The sequence below is a fragment of the Babylonia areolata genome, chromosome 8 (genome assembly GCF_041734735.1).
Source record: "Babylonia areolata isolate BAREFJ2019XMU chromosome 8, ASM4173473v1, whole genome shotgun sequence".
NCBI classification, from domain to species: Eukaryota; Metazoa; Mollusca; class Gastropoda; order Neogastropoda; family Buccinidae; genus Babylonia; species Babylonia areolata.
Genome location: NC_134883.1, coordinates 45,032,041 through 45,046,856, shown reverse-complemented (window position 1 = coordinate 45,046,856; position 14,816 = coordinate 45,032,041). Strand labels below are relative to the sequence as shown.

At 43.9% G+C, this 14,816-nt stretch overlaps 1 protein-coding gene across 2 annotated transcripts in view; it reads right to left on the bottom strand.

Annotated features, from left to right (window-relative positions):
* Positions 1-4,265: 4,265 nt before the first annotated feature.
* LOC143284855 (uncharacterized) overlaps positions 4,266-14,816 on the bottom strand; it is a 170,226-nt gene continuing 159,675 nt past the window's right edge. For both annotated transcript variants that reach the window (XM_076591958.1, XM_076591959.1), the window contains one exon: positions 4,266-10,173. In XM_076591958.1, coding sequence (XP_076448073.1) covers positions 7,784-10,173 — 2,390 coding nt within the window. In that variant the 3' untranslated portion in view covers positions 4,266-7,783. The remainder of the gene's footprint in view (positions 10,174-14,816) is intronic.

Below are 14,816 nucleotides of genomic sequence, written 5' to 3'. Positions count from 1 at the left end.
TTCTTTTTTTTTTTTTTTTACCTGGCCAACACAGCACAGCAGCAACCAGCAGCTTATAGAAAAAAAACAAGCGAACAAAACCCTTCAACTTCAAACAACAATCACACGTACGTCTCTCTTGCATGGTTTCTGTTTAACAGAGCGAACAAAGTCCTTCAGCAATCACACTTTTCTTTTTTCTTGTACTGTACACAAAGTACTTTTTTTGAAGTATGCGGCATGAGATACGACTCTTGAAAAACGAATCTTTGCACAAAATTGTCTGTTATAAATGTGATGCTTGAAGAGAGTGCAGATTTTGACAGGAATGGTTGTGTATTAGGATTAAATTACCATTTTTGTCGTCTTTTGTTTTATCGGAAAATGTATGTGTCCAAAAAAGATGCAAAAATTGGATCAACGTTGATAAGAAACATTTCAGTTTCAGACTTATTCAGGTGCTAAAATTGTTGAATGTTTTCTTCTTCTTCTTTTTTTTAATCTGATTTATTTTGGACAAAGTGAGTCACAGGAATCTGTACACGAGATAAAATTTATTCTGCCATTTGAATGGTTATTATTTATTTGGAAGCAGTCCTCCATTCCCCATCTTTCCAATACACCTGTCAACTGCATGAAAGTGATAAGACTTAACTTTTTCTTTTTTTGTAAGTTGACATGGACATGTTATACATCATTACATCCAGATAGTATATATACATATTAAATGTGTTTTATCTGAAAATGTAGAAGAAAGGGACATAAAAGAGAGGAAAAGAAGTTAAATCACTGGAACCGGAGGAAAAAATCACAGAAGAATTGAATATTAAAAAAAACAACAAAAAAAACACGACAATAACAAAATACAGTATGAGACAGCCATAGTCGTTCAACAAAGGAATGGGGATGAGGTGGTGGTGACAGTGGTGGTGGGAATAGGAGATAATTAATAACAAACACACTGATAACTACAGCAAGTGAACACAGTTCTCAAAATCACAAAGATCAGAAAGAAGTCAAGTGAATCATACTTATGCAGCATTTCAACACAAAAAGTAAATGTACACAGTGTGATAGAAGAAAAGAAAAAAATGAACAGGGGGTATTCAATACACCTCTATCATAGCAAGCATTTAACCCACAACTGTGGATAACATATTTTTCAGTATCAATCAGCAACAAGTACACATCTTGCACATGTAGTACACACACACAGACCCATTCAGACAAAGCATGCAAAAGGAAGCTTTTGCCAGTTCCACTGAAACACACTGTAAAACCGGTCAACATTGGCAAGTAGGGTTCATGAATGATGACATTCATGAACTACGGTTAAAAAAAAAAAGAAAAAAAAAGAAGAGAAGTTTAAAAAAAGAAGAAGTGCAGTTTACCATGTATTAACATATAACATTGCTAATTACACTTAAAAATGTGCTTAAACATTTTTTTTTTTTAAAGCTGAGAGTACATATATCACAAACATAGACAATAGACAAATTGTGGCATCTTTCATCAACTTACTGATTTAGTAGCATTGTAGAATTGTTCAAAGAATAGCATTCTGTCTAAACTGAACACAGAACATGGACATCTGATTTTCAGAAGCAATAACAAGTCCAAGCAATAACATCGCCAAGTGCCCGGTCATGGAAGGAAATACTGAAAGACGAAAAAAAGCACTGACAAAACGCCAAGGGGGATGACAAAGTGAAACGCACACACATGAACGTTGTCGAGAATCCACTCCTCAGTCACGTATTAAAAAAAACACAGCCACACATTTTTTATATGATGAGAGATACCTCAGCAGGTGAATACCGAACATATGGTCCCAAAATTCCCTGCACACCATATTATTGACCCATTGACTAAACTGGTGAGCCCTAGTGAAATGGTAATCAGTGTGGCATGAAACTTAAGTGTAATTAATTAACACTTTTTGTAGACTTGGTCGTGGTGTCATGATTTTGCAGAACAATAATAATGAACTTGCTGAACAACAATAATAGTTGATGCCAACCCAAGAAGGAAGAAGAAGTCCAGATAAAAAGCTGTGACTGACTTCCTGACCTGTATGCTCAATCTTATCTTTGGGAAGTGATAGAACTTCGCAGTCAAGGGGTTAAAACTTAAATGTCAAGAGGAAGTGACATTATTATTATTATTATTATTGTTTATCATTATTGCTCTAGTCCAGCAGACGACACAGGGCCATATCCGGACTGCCCAACTAATATGTCCAACCGTGTTAAACACAAAACTGTCCCATATATACAAAACAAAACAAAAAAACAAACCCACTAAAAGATAAACCTACAAAACGCAGTTCATGACACATTATCATAACCATTTAGTTCCTTAGGGTAAATAAGATTAGGACGTCACCCCTTCTGCTTAATCTATGGTAGGGGAACGACTGACATTTTTACATGCTGTCCCTGCACGTTTGAATATACTTTCTTCTGGGTAGTAGCATCAAAGCAAAATGGATTTTGTATTTTTCATAATCGATAATGACTTTTACATGTATTCTGCATTTCTTTATAGTGTCTTCCTTCCCAAGACAAACTGTCAATAGTATATACATCAAAATATAAAATTAAAACGCAGTGCTGATGTTCTACTGGTAAATGATTCAGTTTTATCTGATCACCACTTCTCCATGTTAAGTTACCATCTGTTGTCTAAAAAAAAAAAGCTTGTAATAGAAAAAAGAAAATGTAATAATCAATTGCTCAGATTCTGTGCTTGCACTTTGTTTTTGTTTTGTTTTTTTAATACACAATTTCTGCTCAATAAACCATCTTAAAGCAAACACAGGACCTTGGAAATATTGAAAACTTACTTTCTGAACTGACAGTTAATAGCTGGGTGGTGTAATCAAATTACTGTATTAGCATACCATCATCTCCGTATTCCATCAAATCAGTGTATGGACATTACCATCTCCCGACAAAACATATACATGTATTTACAAACAAGTAGTTTTCAGCCGTTGTCCCAAACATGTTATCTAAAAAGTTCTAAAATAAATCAATGTATCAAAATTCTACGACCCTGATTATGCGTACAAACCATCAGACCTTTTGACATGAATGAGACATAAATTTTAGAATGGGTGGAAGTTTCAGAAACCAAGAAATAATAGATTACAGCCCCCCCACCCCATCCCCCTCACCCCCCCTAAAAATTTAGGCGGAGCACTAAAACATTCCTGAGGATGGATCTGGTGGGAACACTCCACGAAAATCAGTGTCAAGCATCATCACCAGACAGGCCCTTACATGAAATACCTGCAGAAAGAGAGAGAGTCCGACTGAGATACACCTGGCGTAGAGACCTCCAGGCAGACACTAAGAACATGGGCCCTCAGCTGGAGTCAGACAGAGGCAAAGGCACAGGACTGCTAGCAGACTATACAGGTCTCTTGTGGACAGTCTATGCCCTAGGAGAATTTAAAGGTCTGAGTAAGAAAGCAATTGGAAAACCCCATAAAAACAGATGATCGTTTATTCTAAAAATAACCCCACAGGGATAACTGGCCATTAAACTAGCCCAATTTTAACTCTCTCGCTGCCACAGGTGACTTCCGTTGTCTAGACAGTGCACTGCCATAGACGACTTTAAGTTGACAAGGGGTCATGCGAAAAGGACTGTTTTTCACGATGTAACAAAGCTTTACAGCTGCAGACAGTTTTCCCATGCTGTAGAACCATGACTAACCATTGCCCCCTGACCTAGTTTGAAGTGAACAAGTCCGCTGTGTTGTTTTGACATGAACCTAATATCAATATCAGCGTGACTAAGAGTGTCGAGTCTTAAGATATTCCTCACTGGGGAGTGTTTTTCCACACACAGAAAACTGGGAGGCGAAAGAGTTCAATATGTTGACAAACTTAGTTGCATCTGCCCTGTCAAACATGTGGCAGTTAAATATTTGCAGACTAGTCCAGATTTTGTATGATGATTGTCGAACAGAAACATACATGATTAGGAGAGACTAGCACTCCCTGTTGTGAACCTTTTGACTGGGAAGGTACATCCTCGCCAAATATCCACATGTCAGTTGATTGGAAACTGCTTGCTTAGTAAACCCATGATTGGAAACATGACTGCAAAAAAAAATTCAATATCACGGAATGAAAACTTTAAAAAAAAAAAAATAAAAAAAAAAAAGGGCTTTACCAGACATGAAGAGATGGGGTTGAAAAAGGGAAATATTGAACAATAGAATGATAAAACCATACAGTAACCATACTGATTACCAGTTTTTTTTTCTCTCTCTCTCTCGCTCTCTCTCTCTCTCACACACACACATTGCTTTTGCACATGTGCACACTCCTTTTTGTTGTGCAAATGAAAAGGTTTGGAAATGACATTTGGTCGGAAAAGCCCAGTGTTCAGTTATGGACCTTGAAGACAATGAAAATTCATAACTCAGAACATGCAGTGAAGTGGTGACTGGGTGAAGGTGTTTTTGGTCTTCAAGGTTTGGAATGCATTCATTAAAAAATAATTTTGATTTCATGATCATCAAAAAGAGCCTTGTACAGCACTCAAAATATGATCTACTATTCTATTAAAAATATGCAAACTGATTTTGTCGTGAACTTCACTACTTTAAAGATTCTTCAGCTACTGAAAGATTAAATAACTATTCTACTTTATAATACAAAAATTAACCGATTTTGTCATGAGCTTCACTACTTTAAAGATCCTTTAACTACTGGAAGATTAAATAAACTATTCTACTTAATACAAAAATTAACCGATTTTGTCATGCTTCACAAGTTTAAAGATCCTTTAACTACTGAAAAAATTAAACAACTTTATTACTTTGCAAACAACTACCATCCCCTCTCTCTCCCTTTCCACAGTACCTTCAATTTATCCAAAAAACGAAACACTTATCTTCTCCCTTAAATCTGTGAGGAGTCTTTGGGGCGTCGCACAGAAGAACTGTTCACCAGATTCCTCCAGGTCTGTCAGCTGTGTGTCAAAGCCTGGGTCTCTGCAAATGGTTTTCCCAATCCATTCTGCAATGCTGTCAGTCCATCATTTTTTTTTCTGTCTTCCTCTCTGTCTCTCTCTCAACAGTTCCTTCCTGGATTGTTTCAGCAAGGCCGTTCATTGGATCTTGTTGTATGGCCATAGCGACTTAAGTTTTCTTTCCATAACTGATGTCAGCGGGTGTTCATATGATCCAGTGTGCTGTTTGGCAGTTGACAATGAAATTCCCAGTACAATGAAAAAGAGTGATGTCGTGCATCAAATTGGCTTTTGGTGCCAGAGTACTGAAAGCATTACACCAGTACAAACAACCAGTTTTAAAGCACACAGCACCATTACACCGACAATGTAAACCAAATCATGTTGCTTATATATATCCCAGCTGACAGCAAAAGGGTTATTTCAGAGCTACAATGATATCCTCCTTTCCCTTTAGTTTCCAAAGAAAGTAATACAGCAATCACGAAACAACACACACTATAAACGCAAGAATGCAGCAAAACAGACATGGTCTTCTCAACCTCATGATGGAAATATTTTTTTTGGTATCACATATATACAATGTGACTCCGACACTGAAAAACACAGGTCCATGCATCTACAAGAGTACACACAACTTGCGACATGGGAAGCTGTGCACACTTTACATCGACCACACACACTCTACAAATGTCAATATGTATGCCATTCCATTTTTAAAGCAACAGGTGGAGATGTGTTCAGATTTGGCAGCAAACATTGTCTGAAACGTAACTGTCACAGCAATAATATTTATACAAGTTTCCTTTTTTTTTTTTTTTTAAATAAATGAAATATTACAAGAGGTGGTTTTTCTAAAGCATACACTACAGATTCACAAGTATCCACACAAAAAGTAAAACACAAACTGTATGTATAAGCAAAAAAGAATGATTGGTTGGAAATTAGTTGGTGCAGAACATGGAAACACACTGATATCCAAACGCTGGTTTTTCAGTTCAAGAGTGAGACATTAATAAAACAATTATCATTATGACTCCTGTTAAAATGACGCGGCTATCAAGACAACAACAACAACAACAAAAAAAAGAAAAAAGAAAAAAAAAAAGAAAGAAATTCCTCTTCCTGTAAAATATTTTCATAATCATAGCAGCTAAGAGGTGTAAGAAACCTCCACTTAATACCTGACAATGTATTCTGATGGGTCTCTCTGGGAACAAACAAGCGCAAGCATCATTTTGTTTTTCCTTATTAGTAGAATTTCAAGTGAGTTAGTTTACACATGAAAAGGGCAGTAACTATGGTGACTGCAAACCATGTAAATCTTTTAAGGAAATAACAGCATATTCTAGGCATCTTTCCCCTGTTTCCAGAATGTGATTATCAGAAAAAAAAAAAACAACATTTGGGATTGGCAGGCTCTTTGAATGAAATTGTTTCAAGACAGTAAAATTATGATCAAGAATCTGTTGAACATCTTATTAATTTTATTAATTTTTCGCTTGAATATATCAGCACCTCTTCTCTTTAAGGTTCTACTTAATGATGTAACTACACCACAGTAACATAAAGTGCTGGCACTGAAACCACCAAGACAAATAAAACTGCTTGCTTCTCTATGGCAACACTGTAGGGTTGTGAATCACTGGGACTAACCGGCAAGACTCTAATCTCTCTCTGTGGATTCCTTTCTGCCAATCTTCTCTGGCCAGGTCTACAACGCAAAGACAACACAATGTTCACCAGAAAGCATTTTGTTCAAAGACGTACGCTTCAAACAGAAAACCAACAGTCCCTTTCTCAAGGGAAATACGAAGTAAACACTGAACATGATTCTGGACTCGCACGGAGGAATTCACTATGCAGCATGTTATGAGAAGTATTGGTAAATAAAAGCCAAGTCACATCAAAATGTTGAGATAATCTTGTTCACTCTCAAACTGCCGGCAATACACACACCAGGGTAAAAACTTGCACTGGTAAAAGTTACTGGAGACTCTTCACCAAAAGCAACCAAATGGACAAGCACAGTTTGTTTTTCAACTGACAAGTGTTAAGAAATCATTTTACACATAAAAAAAACAAAAAAAAAAACCCCAAAACCCTGTCACCAAATCAATCCATGAACTGACAACCACTCAATTTTCATTCTTTGCCTTTCTGTTTGAACTGACGGAACCACTTGAACACAAGAGTAATTGTAAACCAGTGTCAGAACGTTTGCACACACTCTCACACACACATCTGCCAGTCTCAACAGCAGTTCACCACTTGTATTGTCTCCCTTCAACAGGCCTCTCATCACACAACTCTGAAACTAACGGTCAAAAGTATATCTTAATGGGCCACAACTTTGAAACAAACGGTCATGTTTTTCACCGTTGGCTACGACTGAAACTGATGGTCAAAAATACATCTCCATTGGCCACGACTTTGAAACTGATGGTCAAAAGTATACATTATCCATTGGGCTGATCCTTGGCAAGTCTGAACACAAATCAGTAAAAAGAAAACTAAGCTTCATTCAGTTTAAAACAGGATATCAAACCACAACTTCAATCAAATATATCAAATCACTTCAGTGATTGTGCACATGATCCATTTCTTTAAACCTGTCATCGTTTCCTACTGTGAACAATAAAAGAATTTTGATGACTAGTGCTCCTCATAAAAACCCAAATAATCTTGATGAAAACCCAAAGGAAATCATCAGAAGAAATACTTCTCTGACTCTTGTAAGGTGAAATTTCTCTGAAGTCTTCTCCAAGTCATTATGATCATTGGTAACGTCCGTGATTGTCACAAAAGCTTATGATCAAGCCTCATCAAAGGAGTTCCCCCACAGCAGAATCTTCAGCTTGGGCTTGGACGAGGTGACGATGCGCAGCCGGTAGCGCAGGTTGTCGGAGGTGGCGGCGGGGCTGCGGTGCTCCCGGCCCAGGCGGTTGTAGCACAGCTTGAGCAGCAGGATGCTGGCGTTCTTCTCCAGCACGTCCAGCAGGGCCGAGAACCCGTCATTGGTGATGCCGCACATGTTCAGCCCCACCGTGTGGAGCACGGAACTCCGCTCCAGAGCCGCCCCCAGCCTCACCACACCCTCGTCACCAAGGTAGTTGACGCTCAGGTCCAGCGTGCGTAGCCGCTTGCTGCTGGACAGCATTTGAGCCAGGACGTCACAGGCTGAAGAGGTCAGCCCGCAGTTTTCAAGACTCATCTCCGCCAGGGAAGAGTCTGGGACGTAACGTGCCAGAGCCTCCATGCCGTCATCCCCGATGCAGTTCCGGCTGAGGTCCAGTTCCAGAAGGGAGCGGTTCCGGCTCAGGCCCTCGGCCAGCGCGAAGCAGCCGGCGGCCGAGAAGTTGTTGCTGCGCAGCCGCAGCCGCTGCAGGCAGGTGTTGGCCCGCAGCGCGTCACGCACGCTCTCGCAGACGGCATCGCCCACGTCCAGGAAGCTCATGTCCAGGTGGGTCAGCGTGCGGTTGGAGGTCAAGGCCGCCAGCACGGCCCGGCACCCGGCCACGTCCAGCCCCGTGGAGGACAGGTTCAGCTGCCGCAGGGCCCGCGTCTTGGTCAGCAGCTCGGCCACAGCCGTGGCCCCGACAAAGTCCAGCAGGTTGAGGCGGATGTCCAGCGACACTAGGGAGGAGTTGTCCACCAGGGCCCTGCACAGCGTCACCACATCCCCGCTGCGTAGCTGCGTCTTGCCCATCCGCATCTCCAGAATGCAGTCGTGCTCCCGGATGACCCGCGCCAGGGCCTCTGCCCGCTCCCCGCTCAGGTTGTGGCCCGTGATGCAAGCGTTGATCATCACCGGACCGCCCCCAGCCCCACCGCTGACTGACGTCACGCTGCTCGTCATGTCCCCCCCAACCTTCCCCCCTCCTCCGTCCACCACCTCCCTCTCCCCATCCCCAGAACACCCAGACGCTCGTGACATCCTCTGGCTCAGCCGCCTGTCGGTCAGCCTGACCCGCTCCAGCTCGATGACAGGTTTGAGGGTGGTGCCGTCCTGCGCCAGGTAACCCACCTCATAGGAGATCATCTTCTCGTCAGCCAGGACCTGCGCCTCCTCCTCCTGGGCCCCCGGGGGTGTTGGGGGCAGATCGTGGATCAGCCGGTCCACGGCCCCCATGGCGTCCAGCACCCGCACGATCTCCTCCTGGCCCCCAGCCTCCCGCACCACCCGCAGGAAGGCCGTGAAGAGGGAGTAGTCCCCCTCCCCGATCACGTTGGCCAGGCTCTCACAGATCAGCTTGCGGTCCGGGTGTCCCTGGAAGGCCTGCACGTCCATGGGCGTCAGCACCCCGGCAGTCTGCAGCGCCTTCAGCAGAGGGAAGGGGTTGAAGCGCTGGCACAGGAGGTCCACAACGCTGTGCATGATGTGCCTGTGCCGGCTCAGGTCCGACCGCTCGCTGGACTTGCGCCTGGCGCGCCCCGGGTGACGCTTGCTCAGTGTGTCCGAGGGTCTGCGCAGGCTGTGGTAGTTGCTGGTGGAGGTGGTGGTGGTGGTGGAGGAGGTAGGCGGTGGGGGGAGGGGTCCGTTCCGTCGCGGCTTGTGGACGGGGGCGTGCTTCTGCACCACGTCCATGGCTTCGCTCCTCCCTCCTCCTCTCTCTCCAATGGACTTACTGTCAAAGTTGTTGTTGTTGCTGTTGGTGTTGTTGTTGTTGTTGACGGTGGGTGGGATGATGCGGTCGTTGCCCGACAGCCCTGTTTTCAGCGCCGCCCCGAAGGCAGAGTTGACGTAGATGGGCTCCGCTTCCGCCAGCACGTCCACGCCACTGCTCTCACCCCCTCCCCCTCCCCCGCCCGTTGCCGCCACCATGGAGTTTCGCGCCGACCCCCCATCCACGGAGCTGCGGGGGTGGTTGATGGAGGAGGAACGGAAGAGAAAGAGGCGGGGGGGCTTGGGCGGCGCCTTCAGGCTGTTGCTGCGCCGGTGCGAGGCCTTGTCCACCACCACGTCCGGCAGGGAACCGCTGGGCCCAGAGTACTCCTCGTCTTCCTCGGTCCCGCTCAGCGGCCGCAGGTCCAGGTGGCTGGGGTGGGTCCACTCCGTACGGCGCCCTCCCCCGTTAGCGGTGCTGCCGGCGGCGTACCTGCTGCCCGTGGCGCCGGACTTGGGTTTTTTGTTGCCGTCCGCGCGTCGGGTGGACAGCTTGCGCCAGAACTTCCATGGGTGAGCCTGCGTGCGTTCGGGCGAGTCTGCATAATGTCACAATAAGAGCAAATGGGCATAAATACTTTTTTTTTGTTTTTTTTGTAACAGTAATTTGTTCTCTGGAAAAAAAAAGGGGGGGGTCACAAATTAAGTTACACTGCAAAAAAAAAAAAAAAAAAAAAAAAAAAAAAAAAATCACAAAAAGAGCAGATGATGAGAATGAACCAAGACATAAATGATTTTCTGTTTCCTTTCTACCAGTAATTTGTCACTTGGGGAAAAAGGGTCAGAGATGTTACAGAAGCCTGTCTGGAGGCGAAATCTAAACCCGATACACCCTTTTATGCAGATCACGTAAAATATGCAAACAAGGGGGAGGAATAAAAATGACTGTCAGAGTTCTGTGGGGTTGATAGGAAAGGAATATGGATGGTGGCTGACACTTGGGTTGATTGCCTTTATTGTATTGTGTGGTACTGGTCTGTACGGTATCATATTACACTGCATTGTATGGTATTGCACTGTGCAGTAATGTATGGTATTGTACTGTATTGGATGATATTGTTTTGGATTGTACTTGATTGTATTGTTCCGTCATGCGTTGTACTGTAGCATATGTTACTGTACCGTACTGTGTTGTACTGTATTATACTGTATTAGTATTGTGCTGTATTTCATCACATGGTACTGTATCATAATCATTGTACTGCACTGTACTTGACTGTATTTATTGCACTGTACAGTACTATAATATTTTACTTTTTGTCGCAACAGATTTCTCTGTGTGAAATTCAGACTTTTCTCCCCTTAGGTAGAGAACATATTGCTACAGAGCAGCTATTTCTTTCTTCTTCTTCTTCTTTTTTTTTTTTCTTTTTTTTTTTAAAATGAATTTTTGTTTGCGAGATTACTTGCCTTCTGTGTGAAGGATCACCTCTGAGGATGGAAGATTATAATACATTGTACTGTATCATAATCATTGTACTGCACTGTACTTGACTGTATTTATTGCACTGTACAGTACTATAATATTTTACTTCTTGTCACAACAGATTTCTCTGTGTGAAATTCAGACTTTTCCTCTCCTTAGGGAGAGAACATATTGCTTCAGAGCAGCTATTTCTTTCTTCTTCTTCTTCTTTTTTTTTTATTATCTTTTTTTAATGAATTTTTGTCTGCGAGACTACTTGCCTTCTGTGTGAAGGATCACCTCTGAGGATGGAAGATGCATGGTACTGTCCACCTTCTCCTCCTCCTCACCCCCACCCTCTCCCCCCTCCTCACACACATCCATCAACCCACACCCACACCCGCATCTATCTATCGGATACTCCCAGTGCTATGAATCATGGCTGTGTCTATTGATTTATCTTCTAGGGAGATTGTGTGTGTGTGTGTGTGTGTGTGTGTGTGTGTGTGTGTGTGTGTGTGTGTGTGTGACGCATGTGTGCATGCGTGTGTACATGTGTGTGCACATGTGCATGTGTTCATTTGTGCACGCACATGTGTGTGTGTGTGTGTGTGTGTGTGTGTGTGTGTATGTGAGTGCTTCCATGAGAGTGTGTCTGTGCATGTGCCCATTCATCATAGTGCTATTGAATAATCAAGGATGCGCAAGATGAAAAGAACATGCCGCGTATCATTCTGATGTAGCTATAATCAAAGATACCAACAACAACACACACACACACACACACACATATATATATATATATATAACCTTAAAGGTACAGACAAAGAAGATCAACTCAGGAACCAGACACCCCCCAACCTCAATCAAAATACCACCTTATTTCCCATTCCTCACCCACCCCTCTACCCACCCCATGTCCCTTCATCCATCCATGGTCACAACTCAGAGAGAGAGAGAGAGAGAGAGTCAGAGAGAGAGAGAGAGACTCAGAGAGAGAGAGAGTGAGAGAGAGAGAGAGTGAGAGAGAGAGAGAGAGTGAGAGAGAGAGAGATCAAGAAATGATTGTGGTCACTCCATGCAAAGGCAGGAAGGAGGGAGAGAGGGAGGGAGGGAGAGAGAGAGAGTAATCAAGAAATGATTGTGGTCACTCCATGCGAAGGCGGGAAGAAAGGAGAGAGAGAGAGAGAGAATAATCAATAATGATTATGGTCACTCCATGCAAAGAAAGCAGGAAGACGGGAGGGAGAGGGAGGGGGAGAGAGAGAGGGAGGGAGCAGGTGTTCCCTCAGCTACATCACATCACGCCCCCTTACCTCCATCCCACCCTTCCCCCCCCCCCATCCCTCCATCCATGGCCACACATCAAGGGGAAACAGAGAGAGAGAGGGGGAGGGGGAATAGGAAAGAGAGAGGGAGGGACTGGTTGTTCGCTCCGTCACCCACCCCTGGGGAGCTATAAGTCCACTTGATGAGGACAGCTTCACTCTTGATCTTCCCGCTGAATCAATCGATACCTTGGGCCCTCCTCCTAAGCTCCGAATAGCCATGAACGTCTGAAGGGGGCGTTGGGGGAGGTAGGAGAGGAGGAAGGAAGGAAGAAAGGAGGGAGAGCAAAGGGAAGGAGGGGATAGGTAGGGAAGTAAAGTTCTTTGAGAAGGTCAGTCCTCGTCCTGTCTGCTCTGTCTGTCGCTCTGCTGTGGACATGACCCCCCCCCCCCCCCCCCACCCCCCCCCAAGGAAATCAGATCGGGGGGAGGAGAAAGGACTGGCCACTGGCTGGCATCAAAACGTCACATGATCCCACCAGCCCCCCCAGTCCCCCCACCAACTTGCGAAAGTCCAGAAACGCCAATGCGAGAGAGGGAGAGAAAATCGAGACATATATAGAGAGAGATTCAGATTCAGATTCAGATGGTTTATTCATTTTAGGCCCCTCATGAAGGCGTAAGTGAACAGACAATACTCATATCATTTAAGACATAAAGATCAAAACAATGCAGCTATATATATATATCAGGTTAATCAGGAACATTAAGAAGTGAGAATTTCCCTGTATCTAAATGCTTTGTAGAAAAACAGATACAAATTTCGCACAACATCATGGTCAGTACAAGACAACAATAGAACCAATTTGAAGAGACAAGGTTGTCGATAATATCTGGGTCGAATAAAAGTTTCTCTGATTTCTTTCAGTACTTTCGAACGTTTACACATAGGACAAATCAAATCAGATTCTTTCACTTTTTTTGTATCTATACCTGTGTACAGCCAAATCAGAAATACCCAGTCTAAACCTTGTTGTGATATACTTTCTATGTTTATCAAGATTCAGAAGCAAATATGGTTTCACAACATGCCAGACATACATATCAAGTCGCAAACAGAACGGGTTCAGAAAAAAAAAAAAAAAAAAAATTAAGCCTGCCCCAAAAGCACGCTACTCGACCTTACCGTGAAGAAAGCACTGAATACCACAATCTCTTCATGGCGTGTGGTGTGGGGGCATCCTTTGATTAATTAAGAAGGCATTATACATAATCCCTCCACTTAAGGTGGGATGCAGCAGATTGAATACCTCCTCTTGTCAAGCCATGTTAAGCACACGTCACTGCACCACGCATACATGACCGTATGTTACACATTCGCTGTAACTTGATGCCATGCCGGCACAGCTTTTAAGGGTAAAAAAAGAGAGAGAAAAAATAAAGAGAGAGCGGGAGAGAGAGAGAGAGAGAGGTGGGGGGCAAGGGGGGTGGGGGTGGGATAATGTCAGGCCATGATGATGTCCTTGCTATGCAGTTCGTTAAAAAAAATAAAATAAATGACATAGCCATGCAGTTTTGTTAGAAAATAAATCAGTTCAAGTTATAGGAATTTGTTGATCATTTTTCATTCTGGTGAGTTGAATTCGGAGGGCAGGTTACATAAAATCAGTGCGAAACTACGCCAAACCTTTTATTTATTTATTTATTTATTTTCAATGACAGTTATTGGCTTCAACTAGTTCAAGCTGCTAGCAACATGCCCACAGGCATACAAAGAGACGAACACGGATGCACACGCACACACACACACATACACGCGCGCGCATGAAAGCACACACACACAGCCGCTCTGTCTCACACTCACCGCACACACACAAACATGCGCACGCGCGCGCGCACACACACACACACGTACAGAACGAACTAACAGGCTTGCTGTTTCATGTGCAGCCGCCAAATCCTCCCCCCATTCCCCCCACCCCTAACCCCTTCCGCAAGTCACACACAAACGAAAACATAAAAGACATACGCACACACGCTCGCTCACATGCACGCACGCACGCACAGAGCAGTGCCTCTTCGCACTGACAGCAGGGAGCAGCAGAGGTATGATCGGCACGTTCCCCCGTTGTGAAGTGAGAGAGGTAAGAGAAGACAGACATCAGTCACACGGCTATCATATGGCTCTGTGTGCTCTCTCTCTCTCTCTCTCTATCACACACACACACACATACGCGCGCGCGCCACCACGCACGTGCTACCCCCGACCCCCCCCCCCCCTTTCCCCGCCCCCCACACTGAAACACGTACACGCAACCACACATACATACACGCAACCACACACACACACACATATATACAAACACGCACAGTTAGATACACGCACACATACGTATAGACACACATACATACAGACACACACGCACACACATACAAACACACAGAGCTCTCTCTCTCTCTTTCTCCCTATCACGCACGCATAAACACACACACACACACTTCTCAGTCT